At 39.8% G+C, this 27,001-nt stretch overlaps 1 protein-coding gene across 1 annotated transcript in view; it reads right to left on the bottom strand.

Moving 5' to 3' along the window:
* The window catches only part of LOC140480233 (anterior gradient protein 3-like), a 28,291-nt gene extending 13,140 nt beyond the window's left edge, over positions 1 to 15,151 (bottom strand). Inside the window, exons 1-4 of the mRNA XM_072574944.1 lie at positions 14,968 to 15,151; positions 6,593 to 6,656; positions 3,530 to 3,582; positions 2,432 to 2,508 (exon numbers count right to left, since the gene is read on the bottom strand). Coding sequence (XP_072431045.1) covers positions 2,432 to 2,508; positions 3,530 to 3,582; positions 6,593 to 6,656; positions 14,968 to 15,067 — 294 coding nt within the window. The 5' untranslated portion in view covers positions 15,068 to 15,151. The remainder of the gene's footprint in view (positions 1 to 2,431; positions 2,509 to 3,529; positions 3,583 to 6,592; positions 6,657 to 14,967) is intronic.
* Positions 15,152 to 27,001: the final 11,850 nt, after the last annotated feature.

The following is a 27,001-nucleotide window of genomic DNA, read 5'->3' as shown; positions in this document are numbered from 1 at the left end:
TTGTATGATGAGTTTAGCTGAGTTTCTGGTCAATGGTAACCCCCAGGATATTTGTAGTAGGGGAATCAGTGATGGTTATGCTAATGAATATCAAGGAGCAGTGGATAGATTGTCTCTTTTTGGTGATAGTCATAGCCTGACATTTGCGGTGTGAATATTACTTGCCAATCATTAGCTTAAGCCTGGATATTGTCCAGATCTTGTTGTGTGTGGACAGGGACTCTTCAGTGTCTGAGGAGTCGTGAATGGTGCTGAACTTTGTGCAATCATTGGCGAACATTCCCACTTCTGACTTTATGATGGCTGGGAAGATCATTGATAAAGCAACTGAAGATGTTTGGGCCTAAGACACTACCCTGCAGTGATGCCTTGGAGCTGTGATGACTGACCTCTAACAACCACGACCATCTTCCTATGTGTCAGGTGTGACGGTAACCACTGGACAGTTTCCCCCGCTACCTACTGATTCCAATGTTATTGTCATTAAATGTCAGTGGAGTTACTTCAGTTCTCTTGCTGGACAGAAATATTTTCATTTACATACACTTTTTAGAACAACTGGATATATCAAAGTGCATTACAGTCAATTCAATAATTTTTGAAAAGCTGTCGCTGTTCCTGGAGATGCAAGAGCCAGGATGTCATGTTGTAGCTTTATAAGATTTTGGTTAGGCCACACTCCACATTCCATTACATTCACATTCCACATTACAGGAAGGAGGTGGACATTTTGGAGATTGTGCAGAAGAGGTTTACCAGGATGCTGCCTGGATTAGAGGGAATAAGCTATAAAAAGAGGCTAGAAAAAAATCAGGTTGTTTTCTCTTGAGTGGCAGAAGCTGAGGATAGACTTAGTAGAAGACTGTAAAACTGTGAGATGCATAGATAGGGTTGATGGTCAGAATCTTTTTCCCAGAATTGAAATGTCTAATACTAGGGAGCATGCATTTAAGGTGGTGGTGGGGTGGGGGTGGGGGGTGGGGGGGGGTGGAGTTCAAAGGAGATGTGAGGGGCAATGTTTTCATACAGAGAATGGTAGGAGTCTGGAATGCACTGTGTGGTTCAGGCAGATACGAAAAGGACATTTAAAAGAATTCCAAATAAGCTTATGAATATGCAAGGAATAGAGGGATATGGAGCAAGGGCAGACAGAGGGGATTAGTTTCATTTGATGTTATGGCCTGTCCCTGTGTTTTAAGTTCTATGTACTTCGGATTTTACAATGAAACATGGGTTTACTTATGTTACAGTGCATACCAAAGCAGAACTTTCTGACCATTTTTGACCTGGGTAACATTAAATTGTGCCCATTTGCAAAATATGACTGCCTTGTCAAAATGCACAAAGGTAATGCAGAATAATGGAAAATGCTGCATTGGTTGTTCAGGTCCACAGCAATATCTACCCCCACAGAATGGAGATAGGGTTTTGTGTTAGCAATATTTACTTGGCACAGGATAGGAAGTAGTGGGGGGGCTGATATTGATGTAAGGTCAATGGCTGAGACCCAATTAACTTGATTCTGATCCTTCTAAATGTAGTGTCGAGGCTTGTCCTGAGTGACAGAGAACTCTGCTCTATTGTCTATTCCCTAGGATGCACACTGAGAAAAATATCAACTCCACCTGGTGGACCATCAACTCAGTGAAAGATGTTTTTTGGTGTATCTCAAACTTGTTGCTCTTCCAGAACATGGAGTTAACCTCCACTGAGTGTTGCAGACTGGCACGTTCCAAGGTCTAGGACTACATGCTGAGGGATGCACTAAAGTTGGGGGCAGCTGCCGCTAAAGTGCATTGGGGAAAGACCACTGTCCAAGATCTTCCTGCTGAAGTTAAATGGGAATCCGTTCAGTTATTCAACCCTCCTGCTCAGATGCATGTAAATATAGACTGGCTCAAGTAAAAGATGCCTTTGGCTTGTTTGGATCGAAACTAGGAGAAAATGAGGACTACAGATGCTGGAGATCAGAGTTGTAAAGTGTGGTGCTGGAAAAGCACAGTAGGCCAGGCAGCATCCGAGGAGCAGGAGTGTCAACGTTTTGGGCATAAGCCCTTCATCAGGAATGTGGGGGGTGGAGGGGTGAGGAAGTGAACTGAGAGATAAATAAGGGTGGGGGTGAGGCTGGGGGAAGGTAGCTTGGCAGGCGATTGGTAGATGCAGGTGGGAGGTGATGGTGATAGATCAGTGATTAATCTGAACATAGAAATTAGGGCAGATGAATTTCTAGTTTCCATTTTCTCATGCATGTCCCTGGTACAGGAATCAATATTGAGTTTATTAATATATTCCCCTCAATTTTTGGATCATTAATTTTAGTTGGCAAAATGTTATTAGAAGTATGCATTCACATTTTCAATGTACATTTGGAGTGGGTTTAACTGCAAGTCTATAAAATGTTTTATTCAAAGTGAACAAGAGCAATGCTTACCATTAGATTTAACATAATGAAATCTTTGTCAGCCATAGCCTGGACCTCGTCATTTTCAGCAAAAACTTTCTTCAGTGCTGAAAAAAGGTTTGAAAATATTACGTTATATGTGTTATAGTGTGAAGCAAAAAGGACTTGCATTGATTCAGCAAAAACAGATTGAATGTTTTGCTAATTAAGGGTGATACATAAGTGTTGGCTATTTATTTCTAATACTCTTCTTCAAATAGTACTTTGGAATTGTTTGATTAAGTTAGTAATGTCTAGCATGTGTGGCTATTTCTATGTCACCTCTTTTATATAACTGTATACTTGGCGAGAGGACTACAGTTCTGTGGTGTGCTGGTCTCAACAAGAGAGAATGAAGGAAATTAGAAACCTGAGACTGATATAATTAAGTTAGATAACTGGATGGTATACAGGTAAATGCAACTTCTCCCAAAACTCCTTTTTCCACATCAACCCTTTTACCAATACTCTGGGCCCTTTGATTGCCTTCAGAGTCTTCTTTTGCCTCCTCATTTTCAAGGTCACTACAGACAGAGAAACGTCTGCCCAATTTCTTACATCTCCCACCTTTTAGATTAACTTGCCCACTTTCAACATTGCTCCTTACTATGTTTGCCAGAAGAGAACTAACCTTGAACTTATGAGCATATTTAGATGCACCAAATTGCTTTGCCATTTCCCAACCCCTCCAATTCAATATGATAACTCTGTGGCAGACAATCTGGCAGAAGGTAGGGACATGAACAGCTAGTATGTCATTGGCAACATTGAGTCTAGAGGTTGCAAAGGCTTGGATGAACTTTGTAGCAAAATATTAGTTAAGGTAGAGGTGTAAGTGTGACAAACCTGAATTATATATTTACCCTTAATCAAACCCAGAATGTTCCTGTGACCATAACAAGATGAATAAATATAGAATATATGATGACTGATCTTTGTAAAGATTTGAAATAAATATCTGCCTCTAATAGTTGACCTAATGTTTATTTTAAAAAGCATAATATTTGCCCTAAATTATGTTTTGAAAATGGAACAGAATTACACTTCTAACTATGAAACTGAAAGAATTCTATAAAACCGAGCATTCACCTTGACAGTACTTGCAGTCTTCCAAGTGAAGGATAACCATTAATGGCTTGTTGCTAAACCAACAAATAAAGGGAAAATTAGAAGAGATATTCAGTGAATAATCATAATTAAACATGATCTATGTGTCTACTGCAGAATAACATCCTACAGAAGTGATTCAATCAGTTTCATCTACTATTCCACTCCAGCCCCAAAGCTGGGTGTATCTGAGAAGTAACAGCCTCCATGCAAATGATGGGTTATGTGAGATGTGTTTGGGTGTTTCTAATGCCAAGGGAAGCATAGATCCTGCCACCCAGAGGCCACAATAGACAAGGATACTTCTGCCCAAAAGATTCTGCGATCTGTTTTTTTTTCTAGATTCAGAGGCTCGCCATACCAAAATGTCTCTAGGTATGTTTTGTGATATTTTGAGTTAAATCTTTTATTTGAGCTGATAGGTGAGCAGGAATTTAGTGATATTGGCTTAAACCTGTCAGAAAATCTGCCCATCAGTCATGGAATACAACGTGGATAACCAATGTCACTCTTTAATGGAGTAAGGATGTTTTCACTGTCATTGCCTTTATTGTTCAGAACTTTGAAATTAGGAGTTGGGAAGTACAGGATGTTGGTGAGGCCTCTTCTGGAGTATTGTGTGCAGGTCTGGTTGTCTTGTGACAGGAAAGAAACTATTAAACTGGAGAGGGTTCAGAAAAGATGTATCAGGTTTTTATCAGGAATAGAAGGTTTGAGATATAAAAAATAGACAGGAAAGACTGGGAGAGTTTTCCACTGTAACATGGGAGGTTGAGGGGTGACCCAATTGAAGTTTATAAGTTCAAAGGGGGGCATAGATGAGGTGAATGACAAGGATCTTTTTTGTGGGGTGGGGGGGGGGTATGGAGGGGGGAATTTCAAAACTTGAGCACATTTTTAAGGTGAGAGGAAAAAGTTTCAAAAGAACATAGGAGACAACTCTTTTACACAGAGTGGTTCATGAGTGGAATGAACTGCCAGAGAAAGTGGGTACAGTTATGACATTTAAATGACATTTGGATAAATTCATGATTGGAAAACTTTCAAGGGACATGGGCTAATCGCAGGTGGGTGGGAGTGGTTTAGTTTGGGAACATGGTCAGTGTGGACTGGTTGGACTGGAGGGTCTGTTTCCATGTTGTGCGACTTTATGACTCTATAGATTCGCCTCCTTCCAGACACTGTATTATGCCTTTAACTAGCCATCAGACCTAAAAGCTGAGACTGGCTTCACTTAATTAGAAACAGCAACTTCCACAGCAGAAGAGTAACTAGAAATAGCTGACTTGACACTTTCGCCTTTGATAGCAGGAAGGGGGTTGGTAAACTGAGTCAGCTTAATGGCTGATTTGCAATACAGAGTGATGCAACAGTGTGGGTTCAGTTACCACACTGGCTGAGGTTCCCATAAAGTCTAATCTTGTCAACATTGTCACTTGCCCAAGGTGTAATGAGCTTCAGGTTAAACCATCAGCACTTGTCTTTCTCTAATGAAAGAGTAGCACTGTGGTGATTTTGTTACAGGAGGAATAGAGTCCTCCCCAACTCTCTCTGAAGGAACATCGCCAACCAAATGCTATCAAGAGATCATTATGAAATTTTGAAAAAAGGGGAGCATCATATTATTCTTTGGGGCCAGGTTCTGGGCCCAGTTATGCATGACCAACCTGAACCCAGAGACACACTGTAGAGTTTTAACTCAATGCTGCATATGGAGTCACTGAGAAATTCCTCCTCGCGCCCCCACCCCCGTAGGTCAAACTGAGTCACTGGAGAGGAGACTGCAGAAACCATTAGATCTGAGACCCAACTGAGAGGGTGGTGGTCAGATCCTGGGGAGCTCTCTGACCTTTTGGATTGATAATGAAAGGAGGTTGTTGAGGGATCAGAATTCCCTTGAGTGGGGAAGGGGTAGAACCAGAGGCTCTCAGAGAAGACTGATGTCCTCATGGACTGGGGGAATGAGTGATTTCAAGTATCCTGATCAGAGGCTGGAAACTTTGAGGCAGAGGTCAGAGGAGTTTAGAAGCAGTTCATTGGAGAGCTATTCATGGGACATTTGATAAGCAGGTATTTAGACTTCAGTAGGTAAGTGAAATGGTATTTACCTACAAGAAAAAGGTTGCCAAGTTGTCCAAGGTCAAATTGAAAATGGCAAATGTGAAACTTTTACTTGCGATATTTAAATTGCTAACCTTACCTCCTGGGAATGGATTAACTGCCTGCCCTCATGAATAAATGAGAAGTGGATGGATTGGACACAGGCTGGAGTTGAGATTCAGATTGTTTTAACATCTCCATTCTGAGCCGAACCCGCTCCTTTTGGGTTTGAACTTTTCCCCAAAGGAACATTGGACTGAATAGCGAACATTATAATGATCAGGTTAAGGATATTTACGCAATGCCAAATTCACCACATAAAGTGATTCAGACAAAAATGTTAAAGTAACCCTTCAAAGGATCTTGTAATCCTAGCATAAGGATGGAGATTTAGCTTAAAATTCATTTTGATGATTTTATTATAGGAGCTAAGACTGTCTGGAGGTGAACAGATGTAGCAGTTGATAAAATGTGTAGCATGTCAGACAGCATTGGAGTTGCAGGACAGTAGATGTTTCACATTAGGACCCTTCCTCCAGTCCTGATGAAGGATCCTGACCCAAAACATCAACTTTCCTGCTCTTCCAATGCTGTCTGACCTGCTTCGGTTTTCCAGCTATACATTTTATCGACAGTGACTTCCAGCATTTGTAGTCCTTACTATCGCCAAGATGTACCAGTTGTATCTCTGCAATTCTGTTTTGGATTGTGGCAAGAAATAACCAAGCCACAATCAATTCAATCATACACAAGGATTTCACCACTATTTCATCTATAATCAAAAATGTACTTCTTTTTCTGCAGATTCCAACAAAGACAAGCATTATCTCTGACCAGATACCCAACAACAGCCATACTTATTTTTGTTGCTGTAGACTTTATTGGTTTTGAATCTTTCAGTATCACATTTCACTGCAAAAGATTAAAACTGATAAATTTTCTTACCTTTTCCTTGCTTTATAGAGCCCTTCTTCATAGGTTTGTACCCATGTTATATCATCTCCCCAACCTAAAATAATAACACATATTGGCATGCAAATATTCAATAAAACCAAAGTGAGAGCATGAATAAGCCCTTTAGAGTAGCCATTTGAAGTCTTTAGTGTCTGGAAATCGATTTATTTCTTTTTCACATAAATAGCCTGTCCAATTTACCGTGACCTAATTAATTTTATACAACTATCAAACGAATATATGTTGTTTGGTATCAGAATAGCAAAATTAATTCAGCCTCTATTTACATAAGATTGTAAGATATATAAGCAAAGATTGGTTATTTGATTTCCTGATTCAGGAGGCTATGTGAGGTTATTGTAGTTTAACTCCACATTCTCACTGACCTCAGTAACTCTTGACTTTCTTGGAGAACAAAAATTGACTTGAACCTTGAATATATCCCATTGCTACCTATGGAAAGGAATTTCAAATCCTAAGTACTATCATGAACAAATTGTAGGTTTGTTCTATTTATCCAAGACATTATATATGTATGAGTTGTGTATTTTCTTACCCTTTGAGTGTTTGACTCAATATTAATAATCCAACAGCACACTTTTGTTTATTTGAATAATGGTGGTTATTTTCTTTCTCCACGCTTGTCTTGGTGGTTAAGAAAGCCATAACATCTCATTCACTTGACTCACCCACATGATCTCAAATGCAAGTTACATGCAGATGGAAATAAAACGGTAACTATACAAATGAAATAGCTTCTCTATTTCAATGCAAGCCTGATATTTCTTAGCTGAGTTGATGCTTTGGCTGAGTTGAGTGAAAATCTTGAAAAAGAAGAGATATTTCAATCGTTATGAACATTCATGTAGGTGATTTGCCTGGAGGTGGATTTCCCAACTTAATTTGATGGTGGAATAGGTTAGATAAGGTAGTTTTTCTGTCTCTTTCAAGATGTCAGAATAGTCTGGTGACCATAGAAGCTACCTTGATTTTCAATCTTTTAAAGCATATCCTTAGAAGATTTCTAAGATTGTTCTGACGGTGGTTAGTGTGACAGAACACTAGGAAAGAGGAACTCTCTCTTCATCTCAATCTTAATTGGACACTCCTTTTTACATTTTCCCCCTTTATTTGAATATATCCAGGCATCCTCATAATACTCATTCTGTCAAGTTCCCTCAGAACTTTATATTTTCAATAAGATCTCATCTTTTTCTACCTAATGTCCAATGATTTTAGGCCCAATCTGTTCAACCTTCCATCAGAGTACAATCTCTTCATCTCAGGAGTTGAGTGAACTTTCTTTCAACTCCTTCCAATGCAAGTTTTTCAATAACAAGGCATCTTTTTCTTATTATTTACTGATTGGATATGTGTGTAACTGGATAGGCAAGTTTTTATTGTTCATATCCAACAAAGCTCGAGAAAGTGATGGTGAGATATCTCCTCAACTGCTATTGTCGATGAGGTGTAGATACAACCACAGTACTGGTGTGGAGATAATTCCAGGACTTTGACCCAATGAAAGTGAAAAAATGACAATAGAATTCTAAATCAGGATGGCATATGTCTTATTAGAGATTAGTAAGTGGTGGTGTTCCTATACGTGTACAGCCGTTGCTCTGCAAGATGGTAAAGTTAATTGGTTTGGTATAATTCTGTCAGAGGAATGTTGCCAGGTTGCTGCAATGCATTTTGTGGATGATATACATTGCATTCACTGTTTAACAGTGGTGGAAAGAATGGATATCTAAGGTTGTAAACTGGGTGCCAATCAGGTAGGCAGTTTTGTCTGGGATGGTGATGGATATCTTTAGTCATGTGGGGGCCGCACTTAAACAGGCAAGTGGACAGTATTCCATTACACTCCAGACTTTTGCCTTTCAAAAGGTGGACAGGCTTTGAGAAGGCAGGAGATAAGTTAGCTGCCGCATAATTTGTATTGACTGGCCTGTCCTTGTAGTTGTAGTATTAATATGATTAATCCAGTTCTGTTTCTGGTCAATGGTAAACCCCCGGATATTGATATTCAGTGATGCTTGCTCCATTGAATGTCAAATGATGACAGTTAGATTTTCTTTTGTTCGAGATACTCATTGCCTGGCAATTGTGTGATGTGGATGTTACTTGCAATTTATCAACGCAAGCTGCAATGTTGTGCAGGTCTTGCTTCATCTGGTCACAAGTTACCTCAATATTGGAGGAGTTACAAATCATCCAACCACTAATGAATATCCCTCATCTAACTTTATAATAAAAAGAAGGTTATTGATAAAGCAGGTAAAGATTGTTAAGACCTTGAAGAATTCAACCATCAATATCCTGCAGCTGTGGCAATTTGAGAACCACAGCCATCTTCCTTTGTGCTTGTTTTGACTTCAACCAATGGAATACTTGCCCTACAGCTCCCTAATTATCAGTGTTTGCTGTTAGTTTGCCTTCCACCTTGAGGTTAGTAAATGTCTTGCATGGTAGATTCTGCAAAAGTGAGCTGATGACAGTTTACCAAAGAAAACATTACATTTGTGACCTGAACAGGCAGAGTAAACAATTTGCTTTTCTGTTTGAAGGACTGCAAAATAAACAGCTTAAGGGTTGAGAATGATGGAAGGAGATATAGTTTAATATAAAATCAGACACAGCAGAGAAATAAAGAAAGGGAATGAAAGATTAGATTCAGAAAGTGAGAAAAACTGACAAGTAATTGCAATTGCACAGGCCTTACCTGTGCTGTCTCCAATGCAAGTGTATATCTCCTTGAATAAACAGATCAATTTGTATACAGTGCTCTTATTGTGGTCTTACCAACACCAGGTATAGTGGTAGCAAAACACCCTTGTTTTTACCTCTATTCCTCTTGCAGTAAAAGCTGTTCCATTGGCCTTCCTAATTGTTTGCTTTACCTGCATGTTATTTTTGTGATCCATGAATGGACGCTCACAGATTCTCTGTACCATAGCATTCTGCAATCTCTCCCTTTAAATATATTCTTTATTTTCTATCCTTCCTGTCAAAGTAGATAATCTCACATTTCTCCCAATTTTAGTTCATTTTCCAAATTTTTTTATTCACTTAAATTATCTTTTTTTGCAGACTTGTATCCTCCTTACAAAGTACTTTCCTGGCTAACTTTGTATCATCAGCAAAGAGTCGTTTTTCTAAGTCATGAACATAAATTGAAAATAAATGAGACTGCAACATTGTTTCCTGTAGCAACCCACTAACTATAGTTTGCCAACCTGAAAATAACTTATTTATCTCAAGGCTCTGTGACCCATTTCAGAATCAATCCTCTATCCATAGTAATATATTGCTCCCAACATCATAAGCTCATATCTTATGCACTAACCTTTCACTTGGCATATTATTGAATGCTTTCTTGGGAATCCAAATATTCCATATCTGCTATTTCCCTTTTATTCATGTTGTTTGTTACCTTCTTGAAGACCTTAGATAAATGCATCAAGCATGATTTCCCTTTCATTAAACAATATTGACTTTGATTGATTATATGATATTTTCTGAAATATCTGGCCAATATTTCCTTCATAGTATATCAGAATTTTCTGAAGACAAATGTTAAGCTACCTGTCTATCTCTTCCTGCTTTCCGTCTCCCTCCTTCCTTGACTCGGATTGTAGAAGTATTGCATGTGCAGTTTTTCAATCTACTGGCGCCATTCTGGAATCTCAGGAATTTTGGAAGATGACAGACCTTTGTTGCTAATATCTCTGTTTTAAGATCCGAAGATACAAGCCAGGGTACATGTCAGCCTTTAGTCCCTTAGTTTAGTTTTCCGAGTAATTATTTTCTTCAGTAAAAAAAGATCATTTGAAGATCCTTTCTCCCTTTTTGGTTTGTATCTAACTTGTAAGTACAGAAAATTAATCTCATTCATTTAATTTCAAAAATGAGGCTCACTGCAGTAACATCACATATATTGACAGGGAATATTGGCCCATTTAAGACACAATGAAGTTTTGGGAAGTAGCACTGAGGTGGGACTCGTATTTGTGCATGAATCTGTCAGTCTGAGTAATTTAACCAAGAGGACAATGATTTGCCATGGCATCAAAAATCTTTGGTCAGGGGAAATGTTTTCTCAGGCTGTCAAACATGGCTTCCTTTCCTTCTGCTTTTAATACAAGCATTTTATTGGGGCTCCACAAGTTCTCAAAAAGTGACTTGATCAGTTAGTGTGAAAGAAAACAGCAGGTTTTAGAAGCTGCATTTTTAAAAAATACTTACTTACCGTCAGGCCATATCAACAATGAAACAACAGGCAGTTGGTCGAGGGTGCGATTGCAGACTGAGCTGCCACATTTATTAGACTACCACTTCAGTGTTAGCTTTAAAGTACATCAATAGCCCAGAAAATGTAAAACAGGAAATGTTGCGGCCAGGAGTGGAAAAGATCAGTGTCAAAATTGAAGGGGTTTCTTGGGTCAAACACTACTCTGTAGGTATTGAGTGAGAGAGGCCCTGTATATTACTCACATAATATGTCCCGCAAAGATCAGGTTCTTGTCAAGAGCTTTATCTTGAAGTTTATTAACAACACTACCTAATTGCATTGCTGAAACATCGTGTAGCCTCGGTTCTGTGTCTATTGATGCTAACTCTATATTGCATAAAAATAATTGGCTGACTGAGCACAGCACTCTGATTTCATTGCCATGAAGGTGACGTAGATACCTTTAGACAAGAGTGTCATGTCATGATATCATGTAACTGTCTTAAACACACACAGCAAACCTGGTCTGGAAACGATGCAATAATGCATCATAAACCATGATCCACTTTTGCAGTAACAAGTGCCTTATTCTGTAATTCAAATATCTAGCAGCCACTATGACAGCTTCTGTAGAAAACTAAGTATGTGAGGTAAGTGGGTGTAGACCAGGTGGGTGCAGAGGTAAGGTAAGTGGCTGTCAGAGCATAGTGTGCTAGATTGTGAGGTGATAGGGTGGCAGGTGTTTCAGGGTATAGGGTTCCAGGTAGATGAGGGGATAAGGTGCCAAGTAGGTGAGAGAGTGTTGGGTACAGAATGCCAGATGGGTGATTAGAAATCCTGTCAGACTAGGCAGTGAGTGTTTAGGGCAGGACAAGGGGATGAGTCAGTTGGCAATTTTGGGGGTGTTCAGATGAGGTGGGTGTGGAAGGGTAAGAGGTAGGGTGTCAGATCTGGTGGGGGTGATTTTCTTTCTTGTAAGGAGATAGTATTGGGTCAGGAGGTTGTGCTGTTGGAACTGGCAGCATTGGTTCAGAATGCGTAGTGATCTGTTTGATACGGTTGGGTATCAGGGGTTGGGGAGCTGGGTGTTGTTTTTGCAGTGGCAGGTTGGTTGTGGGGGGTGGGAGGCGGGGTGCGTGGTAGGTGCTAGGGTCAATGGAGACTTGGGTGCTCAGTTTAAAAGCCACCCAGGATTTTAGATGTTTTTCAGTGCGACTATTAAGCTTAAATGAGTCAGCAATGTCTGAACTATCTGATTTTAAGAGATTATTTGGAGGATTCCAAAGGCACAGTAATTGTCAATGGAAACTTCTAATTTCCCTGGGAATTTCCTCAAAGTCAGCAGCATTAGAGTCTCTGCAGAGTAGAGACCAGTCTTTGGCACAGGTATGATTTTAGTCATCTGAATAAATGGATCATGAGTTACAAACAATCATAACTTGAAATTTCAGCATTTAGAAGATGTAAAACTAGGTTTGTTTTATTATACTTGAAGATAATGGCATATTTTAGACAATATTGATAAGAAATATAGTCAATACGATATTGGAAAAGGTTTTTAAAAATCCCAACAATTTCTCATAAATTCCTTCATCACTATGCAAGTCAATTGAGATTGCTGTAGACAACTATTCCCTTTCTATTCTTCTGACCAAGGCTAGAGGAGTGAGTTACCACTTTTTCCTCCAGTGTTCCTTCTACCTGAAAAACCTGCATTGGCTTGTCCTCCTTTTGACAGTGATAATACTTTAACATAATGGTGTGACACAGCTGATTTTCTTTCAGACAATCTAGGGTGTCGCAAAGGCAATTAATCTTACCAATTCCTTTCACTAACCAATATGGGCCATTGAAATATACTTTCAATGTTTCTGTAGTGATTGTAATGAGGTCAACCAGGTGGACATTACAGAATAAGAGTCCCCTAATCGGGGATGTTAACCTGGTCCAAACAGGGAGCCCTAGTTGAGATATATAAACAGTAGTGTCAGAGGTTCTGTTCACTCTGAGAGCTGGCTTTGAGGGAGCTGGATCAGTGTCAAGGACTCGCCATGTGTAAATAAAGGGGGACTTGGTGATGGGATACTGGCCTCAGTAAAGTTATTTCAAGCTCACCTTATAAAGGCAGTGATATTAACATCTTATCCCCTGGATGAAAAGTTTGGGATTTGGTCATGCTTATCAGCTCATGGTTGGTTGTGATGCACTAAGGTGTTCTTGACCTATTTTGCAGACTTCTGCAATACAGGTATGAAATCATAAAAACATATGGATTAGGCCACCCAGCCTGCACTGACATTTAATCAGATTGTGACTGATTCACTTATGTTCCATATTTTACATTTCCAGCTACCCCCAATAAACTTTGATTCCCATGTCAAACAAGCATCTATCTACTTCTGACATAAAACATATTCAAGAACACCCGATTCCAATAGATGTGAGTATTCACTGACTTTTTGCTTGAAAGGTTTTTTTTGTTGTTGTTGAAAAAATTGAACATTTTCAGCCATTTGAAGACTTTTCGGTGTATGATATACCACTGAACAACATGAAAATGCTACATTGGTGTAGTGGGAACAGCACTTAGACAGGGATCCAGCATGGTATGGTGCTAAGGATCAATAGCCTGTGAGGTCTGGCTTTTGTAGCTCTGACTGCAATGACTATCAGAGTTGAGAGTGTGGTGCTGGGTCAGGCAGCATCTGAGGAGCAGGAGAATCGATGTTTCGAGCAAAAGCCCCTCATTAGAAATCAGAGTGCAGTCCTCACTTTCTCCTTACAATGACTATCAATCAGACAGGGAGTAGTGTAAAAAAGCAATATGTTTATGAATGTGAGCTTGTGTTTACAATGAAGTGCCACCTAAGTGATTTCAGAAGCATTTTGTTTTGATTCCCCTCCCATTATGTGCACTGTGAAGCACAGTTCCTGACTAGACTTGGCGTACTGTTAGTTTTTAGATGTGGCACTAACTGGAATCCCAGGAGGTCCTGGCAGTATTTCTGCCAATTGTGAATGCACAATAGCAAAAACAGGATGCCATACAGGAGTGACACAGACATAACGAGTGAGATAACTAGCAGAGAATTGTAAGAAATAACTTACCAGAGTTCACCCAGTGAAAGCCTCCATGAAACACTTGGCAACCTTTGGCCAATTTCAGCCTCACATTCATGATTTTACAAGAGCTATAATGAGCACTCTGTTGGATAACAGAATTTTCAAAAAGCATTGGGATGATTAGTAAAGGGTGTCACACAGAAGTAGCATTTTTATATTATTATTGGAGGAATTTTGTATGAGCTCCTGTAATATTTATATTGCAATCAGACTTGAGAAAAGTAATGGTTCACTAGGCACTTTGCTGTAGGATGTATGGAAGCAAGTTCTAGGACTTCAGCAATGCCTACCGTTTGGAAAAATATTGCCAGGGAATTTAAATGGCAGCCGAACACCGTGTGCTGAGTATTGTTGGCTGTCATGACCTAACTTTCCTAGCTTGGAGGCCACGCATAGTTGGAATTGTCAGTTCTGATGATATAATTTAGTCCCAAATGCAATTATAATCAACAAAGACTTGAATTATACACAATCTTTAAGCAAAAGGTAGCAACAAGCAGGCATAGGTTCACAAGAAGCTCAGCAAAGCTTTAACTTAAACAATATTTGTCAAGTTCCTTGTAGGCATCGGAGAGCAGGATTTCCACCTAAACTCCACTTCTCACCTTCCCTAGCAATGATTGCCCATGGAACTACATTAAAAAATTACAACACAGAAAGAGGCCATTCAGCCCACTGAGCATGTACCTGTCTCAGGCCCTCTCTCCTCTTTGATTTAGTTGGGAACTATTTCTCTATATGTTCCCACTATCTGCAATTGCATGATTTCCTACTCCCCTTGGCTTGCGTTGATTCAATTCCCCTTGTCTACAGTCAAGAGTTATTGAGGAAGATTAAGATGTGACAGTGACCTTCCAACCATGCAAAATCAGATTATTTCTGCTCCAGGGAATTGCTTTTGCATTTGCATGAATGTAGTCTTACCTGATATAACTTTCAAGATCAACTTAGCAGAAATTCAACAGAAGCAAAATTAATTCACAAACCCCATTAAGTAAACATCACATACCTCTTGACAGTGTTTGAGGTGGTCTTTTTTTGATTGCTGTGGCTAGGCTGGATGTGACAGCAACCAGAAACAAAAGTAAAGGAACAAAAACCCGAAGCATTGTTGTATAATCACTGGATTACACCCTTGATTGAAATTCAAATGGGTCAGAGTTAATAAACACAAATCCTATCTGCATCAATTCAGCCTGAGAAGTACCTGTAACACTCCCTATTCAGGCAGATTCCTGTAGGAAAAGTTTTTGAAGTGAATGATTTATTTAAATAAGGTGGATATGCAATAAACTTGTCAAATAGCAGTACCTATGGCAACTGTGTGACGTCTTGATTAAGCAAAGTTAAATAACTTCACAAGATCTAACCATATTACTTTTTGATAATCTTCAATGATACAAAGTGCACACTTTATTGATATATGCATGTTAAAATGAAGTAAAAATAGGGAAAAGGAGATACATTTCCATCAATTTTGTGTGGAATTATACTCTAGTAAATACAAAGCAGCACTGAGTGTAATTCATGAAAGTGAATCTACCAATAAAATACTGTACAGTGATACAGTACTTTACAGAGATGACTGGTCTCAATCCTATTCGTACTGGATTAAAGCCAATAATTATTTTTCAATTCATTCTGTGGAACAAAATATTTTAGTTTTTACCACTGCTGGTGTTGTTGTTCTTAAAGATCCTGTGTTTCCTTATGAAACTCTTTCCCTGATTATTTCTCAAAACTCTCCATGCCAAGTATTTAACACCTCCAATATTTTGTTGTAAAATAATTATTATTGGTGATTGGTGATTAGTGGGTAGCATGGTTGCTCACAGCACCAGGGATCTGGGTTCTATTCCACCCTCGGGTGACTGCCTGTGTGGAGTTTGCACATTCTCTCCGTATCTGCATGGTTTCCTCTGGGTGCTCTGGCTTCCCCCCCACAGTCCAAAAATGTGCAGGTTAGGTGAATTAGCCATGCTAAATTTCTCATATTGTCGAGGGATGTGCAGGTTAAATGGGTTATTCATGGGAAATTCAGAGTTACAAGGATAGGATAGGGGTGTCAGTCTGGGTGGGTGATCTTCAGAGGGTCAGTGTGGAATTGATAGGCCAAATGGCCTGCTTCCATATTAGGGATTATACAATTCTAATGTTATTGCCTAGTCAAATACTTAGAAACCATGAGTGATGGTTTTATGGCACAGAGTAATTCAATGATTCAATCCTTGCCTTTCAGGATCATAAATAGCACAAAATATATCTAACAGTAGATTTTATATTAAATTAACAGTATTGTATGAAGACCCCTGAACAAGGTCTGGAGACAAATCAAAAATTTGTGATTAAGTGATGAGGGATAGTAGTTTCTAAATCTCTCAGACTATAGGAGAGAAGTAAAACAAATTACTATCGTGGAACAAATCCTCTTGGAATTGAACACCTTGCAGCAAGTGCCATTGGTTAGGAATTCTTCTGCATTCTTCAGCTCGAATATCACTTGAGCTCACCTAACAGAGGGTTTTTTTCAAAACCATAAAAAAAACTGATAAAGATGGTCTAGCCAAACTCCATAATCTGATATAAAAACATAATTTGCTGGAGAAACTCAGCAGTTGGCAGCAGCTGTGGAGAGAAAGCAGAGCCAATGTTTCAAGTCCAGCGATCCTTCTTCAGAATGCTGTTTCTGCTTTCTCTCCGCAGATGCTGCCAGATCTGCTGAATTTCTCCAGCAATTTCTGTTTTTGTTTCAGCTCTTCAGCATCTGCAGTTCTTTGTTTTATTCTATAGTCTGATCATGGGATTGAAAAGGACAATCTGCTGTGCAGATGGAAGCTATTTGCTCTGAAATGTTTGTGCTGGCTCTCTGCAAGAAAAGCTCAGCTGGATCATTTCCTCTGCTATTATTCTGTAGCCCCAAAAATCTTTTTGTTAGCTTAGTAAGATGGACAATGGGTTTACGATGTAGAGTTAAGCCAACAGCGTGTGTTTAATTCCTGCACAATAAATAGAAACAAGGTTAAGCTATTCAGCCCCATGAGCCTGCTCCACCATTCAGTAAGATCATGGCTGATCCAACACCTTTCACATCCACTTTCCTGCCCTTTCCCTATCATTTTTGATAGCTCTACTGATCAAGTATCGATCTGTCTTAGCCGAAATATGTCATGCTATATGTAACCCCACCATACCGTTCTGTGTTTGTAAAATCTTCCTTACTGTTTCATTTTGATACCATTACCTTGATTACTTGTTTTTATTTCTCTACCTTAACTGGTTTTTACAGTTTTTGATTACTTGTTATTTTGGTTAGACCCTCATCATGCGACGCTGATACCTCGTCCTGTCATTCTATCTATTGGGTTTGCCTCTAGCACCATCTTATTTTTGATTATTTGTAATTCTTTCTCTGCCTAATTAATTGGTTCATAGGTCATCCTTTCACTTATTATTCAGCTGTTGACACTTTACTCGCAGTGTTTGACACTTTTGATCACCTGTGAAGACTTGTTATTCCACCTGTCGACACTACTTACACTATTTGTACTTATCTGTTGATACTCTTAATTATAGGAATAATCTTGCCATTATCCCTCTACCTATATGTTCCGTGCCTGTGAACTACCCTCCACTTCACCTGACAAAGGAGCACAGCTCTGAAAGCTTGTGATTCCAAATAAACCTGTTGGATTATAACCTGGTGTCATGTTAACTCTGAGTTTGTGCACCCCAGTCCAACACCAGCGCCTCCATATCTTAAATATGCAGAAGGGCTCTGCCCCACAGCTCTCTCCCAGTAGCAATGAATTCCAAAGACTCACAACCCTCTGATGGAAGAAATTCCTCCTCATCTCAGTCTTAAATTGGCACCCAATTAGAAATTGGAAATTAATCCAGACTTAAATTGGAAAAGGCAAGAAAGTGGACCTGAGGAAAGTTGGATTAGCTGTGATCCTATTGATTGGCAAAGCAGGCTCAAGGGGCTGAACAATCTATTCCTGTTCTTATGCTTATGGTCTTAATTCTGAGACTATGTTTTCTGGTTCTATGCTCTTCCATGAAGAGAAACACCCTCTCAGCATTTATCTTGTCAAACCTCTTAAAGATTCCTTGTATCTCAAGGAGATCACCTCTCATTTTTCTAAATCCCAATGAATAGTGTCCCAAACTCATTAGCCTTTCCTCATAAGACAATCCATCCAAACCTAGTGAACCTTCTTTGACCTGCCTCTCATGAAATGATTTCTTTCCTTCAATAAGCAGAGCAAAACTGCTCACAGTTCTCCAGATGTGGTCCTACCAGCACCTTGTACAGTAGCAGGAAGACTTCCCTACTCTTATACTCCGTATCCCCTTGAAAAAAGAGCCAACATTCCATCAGCCTTCCTGATTATCTGCTGCACCAGTGTGCTAGCTTTCTGTATTTTGTGCACAAGTAGATCCACGTTTTCTCCATTTAAACAACATTCTGTTCTTTTTTTTCTCCTTTCTGAATGAACAACCTCACATTTTCCAACCATAAAATCCGTTTGCAACTTTTTGCCCACTTACTTATCCTATCGATATCTCTGTGTAAACTGTTTGCAGCCCTTTTGCAAGCTGGCTTTCCACCTACTTTTGTGTCATCAGCAAATTTGGATGAAGGACTCTCCTTTCCAATCTCTCCCCTCACCTGCAGCATGGTGACCCTCAAGTTAAAATATCACCATCTCTAACGAGAGATTACCTCAATAGTCTGGTCAAGCTATAGCAACATTATGTCTCTATTCATAAATCCCAGGATCACACAGCTTCACTGGGTTCTAAAGCAGTGGCAGGATTTTCAGAGATGGTGTAGCTACAGTGCTGGCTGGCCTGTGAAGGCTGGAGCGGGTCTCTCACTACTGCTTGCAGTGGGCAGGTTTAGCCCGGAGTGGGACTCTGATGGTAATATTGCGTGGGCTTGTGTAGCCCAGAATGGGACATTGGCGGTGGCATGGCATGGGTTGGTGAAGCCTGGAGCAGGACTCTGGCAGCAGAGAAGGGAAGTTTGGGACTGTCTTTAAGTTATCTTTCTTTACTTTTCATTTTATTTTAAATTAATGTGGATGTGCCTATGCATGCCGCTGGTATGCACTTTTCACTGAATTAAATATTTGTGACAATAAATGATTCAATTCAATTCAGATCCTTTTTTAAACAAATTCTCAACTGGTCCTTCCCCTTTCAATGATTCATGGACACGCTCCCTCATGTCCCTCTTCTCCTCCAACCTTTATAAAATTACATCCATTTTTTTCTATTGCCTCATCTTGTTCGTCCTAACATTAAAATGTATCATTTTATTAAATTTTATTTCATATGTGATTGTCCATTCCAGCAGCCGAAATAATGAGGCAAAAATATTTCATGCAAAGGATAGATGACCATTAAAATTAAAATGGGGAAGATTTTTGATACAAACAACATAACTAGAGGCACATTGGTGTAGTGGAGAGAAAGGAAGTAGATACTCTCAGAAACTCACTAGGTGAGACAACTCAGTCAACACAACAGTTGGCTGCACAAAGTATTCAGGCAGTTATTTTTAAATCTAATTTTGCTGATAGAAATCTTTAGATGATTGCGGAAAGCAATGTTTATATTTTAAGTTTTGGAATCAGTTCCCAAATCCAGCATCATTGGCACATGAAAATCTGCACCCTACTGGCCAAAAATACCCTGTGCAAGTTAAATGTGGGGCAAACTCCCCTTGCTTTGATTTAATGTGGGCCGCACACCACAAATAGACATAGCTGACCAGAAATCAAAAACACATTCAGAGAGAATGCGCTTTGTGTGAAAGTGGCAAGATCGTACCGGAGCTGCAAGACTTTTTTTTTTCCCGGGCTAAACTAGGAAAAGTAATTGGGACAGACCAGAGGGAGTGATCTTTATTGTACTTCTGGCCAATGCTGATCTTGTTGTTAGAGCATTGAGGCCAGTATTGGGTGCTAAACCTGTAAAAGTAACAGCAACAAAAATAATCTTTATAACATTAATGCATAGCAAGTTAAATGTCATAAAGACTACAAAGCTAAGGAAACACAGTCAGGAACAGGATCGCTGAAACAAGGAAATAGACATTAGTGAGCTGGCTGCAAAGCTTGGTTAAAGAAGGTAGTTCTGAAAGGAGCAAGGTCCAGTGGAGATATTCAGCCCTGTACAGAGTAACTTTCACTACAGTAGATCAAAGTTATTGGAGTGGTGTGCGGGGGAAGAAAACTATGCATAATAGACTGGGGTCCAATGCGTGGCAACAGTAGGGCCAGAGGAAGTTACTGATCGAACGAGAGATAAGATTTAAACACAAGGAAAAGAGTTCTGATTTTGAGATTTTAGAAGTGCACAGAAAGACATGGATTTGAAAGAAAATGGCGTCACTTTTCTCAGCATTTATCTGGAAGAAAACTGCACCATTTGCACAATAATTTTTGGCAGACAAGTGACCTGATAACTGAGAAATGGTGGAGGAGCTGAGGGAGGTGGTAACGAGTCAGTATACATGTGGAAGGTGATCACGTATCTCCGGTGCTGTTGAGCTAGTAGCTTGTGGGCATACAGAGAAACGAGAGAGAGAGAGAGAGAGAGAGCAATGATTCAGCGCTTGTCTCAGAGAGGGTTGAAGTGGAGGTTTAGCTTGGTTACCAAGAGGTTGTGTGAGGTATTAACTGACGCAGCTGAATGAAACTCTGAATCCCAATTTCTATGGTGCAGAGATGACCATTTGCCCAAAGTGCCTGCATCAGCTCTCTCGTCACTCTCTCTCTCTTCGGGTGGCGGCTCACATTGCCAGGGACCCGCGTTCGATTCCACTCTTGGACAACTGTCTGTGTGGAGTTTACATATTCTCCCCCTGTCTGTGTGGGTTTCCTCTGGGTGCCTCAGTTTTGTCCCACAGTTCAAAGATATGCAGGTTAGGTGGGATGGCCATGCTAAATTGCCTGTAGTATACAGGGATTGTGCAGGCTAGGTGGATTAGTCATGTTAAATGTGGGGGTTGCAGGAATAGGTTCTGGATGGGATGTTCTTCAGAGGGTCAGTGTGGACTCAATGGGCTGAATGGCCTGCTTCCACACTATAGGGATTCTATGATTCTAAGCATTTTGACTGAGTGTCAATTTGCTATTTTTTTTGCACATTCTTTCTCTTCAAAAAAAATCTAATGCTCTCTCGGCAATCTGTAGGCAATAAGAGAAAGTGAGGATTGCAGATGCTGGAGATCAGAGCTGAAAATGTGTTGCTGGAAAAGCGCAGCAGATCAGGCAGCATCCAAGGAGCAGGAGAATCGATGTTTCGGGCATGAGCCTGAAGAAGGGCTCATGCCCGAAACATCGATTCTCCTGCTCCTTGGATGCTGCCTGACCTGCTGTGCTTTTCCAGCAACACAATCTGTAGGCAATACACTGACACAGCCCACTCCAACTGTGCTCACAGTCAATTCCCATTTCCTTTGCATGTTTGTGACTCAGATAAGGATGGAAAGTAGCACAGGCCACACTTGGTAGAGTGAGTCGCAGCTTTCAGCCTGGTAATCCAGGCTCCACCCCTGAATCTCCAAACTCTTTGTTTACTTGCATTTTCTGTCGATCCCATCAATGCTGAGCTTCCACACAACTCTTTCAGTTCGATCTCCCCATCTCCCTGAGTCGAGCCATGCAAATGAGTCATGCCAACCATCCTTCTGCACTGTCCCCCTGTTGAGTCCAGGCTGGTAGTGACTGTCATTAACCAAATCCCACCCCTGCTCTCTCACAGCAACCCATCTCTTCCAACATGCTATTTTCTCCCACCCTTATATGCTAAGTTGCCCCCCGAGACCCATCACAATTATTGTCCCCTCTGCATCCCAGCATGCTGTATCCAATCCTACAATTAACTTCCCCATCTTCCCTAATACAGGGGTAGCTCGTGAAAACTCCCCCATGACTCTCAGTGAGCACATTCTCCTGGACTGACCGTGGCATACCCTCCTGGCCGACTTGGAGGAACAGCCTTGACCGATGAGTGACCAGACCCCTGAGTGATCTCTGTGCTGCTCCTCAACTGGCTTAGTGTAATTACAATCTGACTGTGTCAGATCTCCAAGACTGATTGTGGACCAGTCCCTGGGCTGTCATGATATAGATCCCTGATTCTGATAAACCCCAAGTGATTGCAAATCTCATTTTTCCAAACTGGCCATATTTTTCCCAACTTTCCAATTGCCATTTCCCATGTTGCTCAAGGTCTGGGAAATTTCAGTCCTATGTTTCTGCCCCCAGTACTATTCAAAACCATGTATGTATAGAACTGTGGGACATGTCCAATTCCATCCCAGTATGAGTTCCCTAAGTTTTACTGTACACACAAACACCACAATTGTCAATTTATGAGGCAGTACTAAGGTTTCCCAGACTTTATCAAGCTGCCTTATCAAATAATGTGTAAGAAAATCACACTTTATGAAAAAATGGGAGCAAACTTTGAAGGCAATGACTGTGAAATTACGTTTATACTCTTCAGTTTCTTACCCTGAGTTAGATCTGAAAATTGTAGAAGAGTGCCCTCTGGTGTCACAAATACCATTTTTCACAGATACTGTATATTTTTAGATATTTAATCTGTTTCAACAGTTTGTTGAATTGTTGAATGATTAGCTGATATGGAGAATAAAGATGGGGAGAAAATATATATCATGACCAAAGGTCAGATCTGAATGTTGAAGTTATTTTGACTCTTTAGGATGTCACGACCATTCACATCAATGTTCGGTGCAAGCACATAATAAAGCATTGGTCTACACTTACTGGATTATCATAGAATCATCATAGAATCATAGAATCCCTACAGTGTGGAAACAGGCCCTTCGGCCCAACAAGTCTACCTTAAACCGTCCGAAGAATAACCCACCCAGATCCATTCTCCTTCCCTATTATCCTACATTTATCTCTGACTAATGCACCTAACCTACACATTCCTGAACACTCTGATCAATTTCGCATGGCCAATTCACCTAACCTGCACATCTTTGGACTATAATACAAAAATATAAAATTGAGGTACAGATCAAAAATAAAATGCATTCCCTATGTTATAATTACCTGAGAGGTAGATAACTTAAAAAATAATAAATTTCCAAAGACAAACTGAAATTAGCTGAAGAATGAGGTTTCATGTTTTAAGACTTTTACTAAGATAGCAAACTAAAATCAACCAAAATTCAATATAGTTTAACAGGAAACTCATACATCAAACTAAAGAAGGGGCACTTCTGCATTTACTAACACAATTGAGCTATGTCTAACATGGCCTTTTACTGTGTTCCTCTTGTCTGGGACAAAGGTAGCATTACAAAGCTGAGTCAAGTTACTCTCATTGTGGTGTCAAGTTAAATCTCCCTTTGACCGTTGGCCCACACAGTTTAAGTCTCCCAAATGTGACTTGTACCAGCAAGTCCCACCATGGGAAGTCTTTGTTCCTTAAATCTCCAAAGATCCCATCCATTCTGTTCCCTTCTGTCATGCAGAAAAACAGATCCTTATCAAAATCTTGCCTCCCTCTTTCGCTTTCTCACAGTACCTTCCAACGCAGCTGCACCTTTACAGAAAACTGTCACATGGTCTTCAGTCGGTTTCAGTTTGGCTTTCAGATCTCTTGTGCATATCTCTGTGTAGAGGTGATCAGCTGGGTGGTCAGCTTCCACAATATCCAGAGCAAGCAGTTTCACCTTAAGCTAAAGGTGACATTTTAAAACATAACCATCTTATAACAACTGGGAAAGATGCTTTATAAATACATTTCTTATTTCCTTTTTTTTTTGGCCTTCTTCATTTTGCAGAAAATTCCTACAGCTGAGATCACCACCTCGTCCTCTTTCTTTTATTCAGAGATAAGATGTAATCCATTGTGAACACAGCATACAGCATTTCATTGTGAATCATAAACTCCTTGCAAGATTGTCCTGCGGTCCTTTCTCCATATCTATCATGGTATTTGAAGAAGTGGACTTTAGTAGACTTTAGGAGTGACTTGCTCCTATTTGCATTGTTATTACACCAACATCTGCATTGGGAAAATTATCCCCAGCCATTCTGGACAGGTAATGGAGTGGGTTAATTAATTATGGGGCACGGTATATCTCTGACCATCAATGCCACTAATTGAAGAAGTTCTTATTGAAACACTTTTATGGATTGGAGACCTGTGAAGCACAATTTCATAGATATAATATATTGGTGTGAAGAACGTCTGTATCCAGCATCACACACCAACTAAGTGTTGAGTAGAACAAAAATAGAAGTTGCTGGAAAGGCTTAGCAGGTCTTACAGCATCTGTGAAGAGAAATCCAAGTTAACATTTCAGGCCCAGTGACCCTTCCTCAGAACTCTTTAGTGGAAGCCTTTTATGTTTGTTTAGAACTGTGGATACTCAGAAGTGGACTCATTGGTGGCCAAGACGTGGAGAAATCCACTCACTCTATTGCTACTTCTATTGATATGGACCGCTGGATAAAGCCTGCACATTATCGACAGTTTGAGATAGTGAGATTGTTGTGAAGTTCAGTAATGGAGGGAGTAGACAAAGTTGATTGCCTCCTTTGCTTCATTTTTGCCCCATCAATGATCTACTGGATATTTCAGTGTAGCCAAGACCTATAGTGCAAATGTGTCAGATTCTTTAGACTGCTCTACCTCTTTTGTGTGGTTACATCAGGTAAGACTTCAATGATCCCAAAGCAGTGCTACTGGAATTTCTAGTTTGCTGACGTGAATTGTTAATGATCCCCATATCTAGAAAATTAGCAGGAAAAACTCATGAAGACACACTGATTGCTTGTAAATATGCTCTGGGATTTCAATAATCATAATAATACCTTCACAACATACAAAATTGTTTTAGAGTCAATGACAATTTTGAAGTATAGTCACTGCTGTAATACAGGGAAAAAGTAGCATTGAATTTTCACACAGCAAAGAATTATAACTAGTAATGAGACAAATGATTAGCTTGATTGTTTCTCTGGTGATGGTTGACTGGTCAGTCTTGGCTAAACAATAAGAGAATTCCATCAATCTTTTCAAGTTATGCCAAAGGATTTCCTGAGAACTGGGTTCAGATTTAACATTTCCTCTGAAAGATCGTGAGCAACAGTCTGAATGATATGCTCACATAGCTGCAATATGGCTTGAATCCACAACCTTCTAACTTAGAGTAAAAGTGCTACTAATTACCCATTGCTTATTATTTTCCTTTCTTTATCTAATGTTCTTTGCTCCTCTTTGAATATTCTTTTCTGAATTTGTATTTCTTCTGAAAGCTCCATCCACTCTGAATTTCTCTTCATAAATTGTCTCTCACTTTTTTTCTTGGTCATCTTTATTTCTTTGATTTAATGCATGACTGTATCTGTCACTGTTATTTATTTTTATCTCCTATTTCCCTAGTGCATTTTAATTCCATCTCAGTATTGTTGTTTCTATTCTCCCTTTCTAATTCAAGGAACCTGATGGACTGTCAGTGCAGTATGTTCTCTGTTAATGTTTGGAGACCTTGATGTGGGATACATGTTTCCCTTTCCTAGTTGGTGCCATATTGTAACATTGCCGCCAGATCCCACTTTAAGTTTGCCCATTGATAATCAGCTTTAGGAATGCCAGATATGAGGATTCTAGACTTTATGCAATTCACAGGTCAATTCACTGCCTCATCTCAACAGTTAGAAGATGGGCTGTGAATTAATGTTTGATCTCTTAATTAAAGATGTCATGAATGAAATTCAGTCCACCTGAGGCCATGTTTTCCTTAATTTATTGCTGAATTCTAAGAAAGCAAATGAAATGGCTTCCTGCCTATGATAAATTTTATAACTTAGTTCAATCTCTTGCTTGGTGACAATAAAGCTAAACTGAAATTCTATGATGACCATAGCCTCAGTGCAAAATTCAAGAATAGAATTCAGATTTGTGTAACCTGTAAAGAGCATGGGTGGCATCTTAAGGGTGCCTGAACGATGTGAGTCATGGGCGAGGAATCTGGTAGAATCATGTGAGAGAGCAGATGACGACTATCTTGAAATTGGGAGCAACTTGCTGCCTCCTTTATACAACTGCTGGGCATGGGGCAAGATCCTTTCTAGAGCAAAGGGATTACTGCTTATTAACAAACTTATTAACTGCACATCTTGCCTCATTAATATTGAATTTCCTATCAGTCAATCATGCTGAGCAAATTAGATGCTGAGAGTTCTTGACAAGGACGTCAGAGCAGGTACCTGCAGCTTGCCAGTTGGATTAAAGAATCACCAGCTTGGATACTGGGCACCAATATCTTTGGGAATGCCACATGGGCACTGGCCAAATGCATTCCACATCCATGCCCACTTGCAGTAGCCTTCTGCCCTTCAATGCTACCCCTTGGGATGCAATGGCAACTATTGTGACGCAAAGATAAGTAGGAATGTGAGAGAAAGAAAGCTAAAAAATGATATACAGTGCAATGTTGGACAGTGTGAAATTGCACATTTTGGCAGAAAGAATAGAAAAGAAAGACATTATCCAAACAGTGAGAGATTGCAGAGCTCTGATCTACAGAGAATTCTGGGTGCTCTGCTGTATGAATCACAGAAGGTTAGGATGCACAGCAAGTAATTAGGCAAATGAAATAATGTTATGGTTTATTATGAGGGGAACTGAATGCAAGAGTGAGGAGATTATGTTTTGCTTATATAGGTCCACTGTGAGGTTGCATCGAGGATAATGTCTACAGTACTAGTCACCATACTTATGGAAAGATGTTAATACATTGGAAGCAGTCCAGAAAAAGTTTACTGGACTACTAAATGTAAAGTTGTCATTATCCCACTGTATTTTAGGACTGCTCTCTCAATAGAGAGAGATGACTAGTGGTCGTTTAACCTGAGGAGCACCATGTTTCAGGTGAGGTGACTGAGAAGGAGAGTCCTTTGTGGTAACCTCAGTTGGTGCAGAAATTACATTACAAACAAACCAACACCCGAGACTAGTACCTGGAATGAACGAATTTC

This window comes from Chiloscyllium punctatum, chromosome 8, assembly GCF_047496795.1.
Source record: "Chiloscyllium punctatum isolate Juve2018m chromosome 8, sChiPun1.3, whole genome shotgun sequence".
NCBI lineage: Eukaryota > Metazoa > Chordata > Chondrichthyes > Orectolobiformes > Hemiscylliidae > Chiloscyllium > Chiloscyllium punctatum.
The sequence above is the reverse complement of the archived record's forward strand: the minus strand, read 5'-3'. Positions and strand labels throughout refer to the sequence as shown.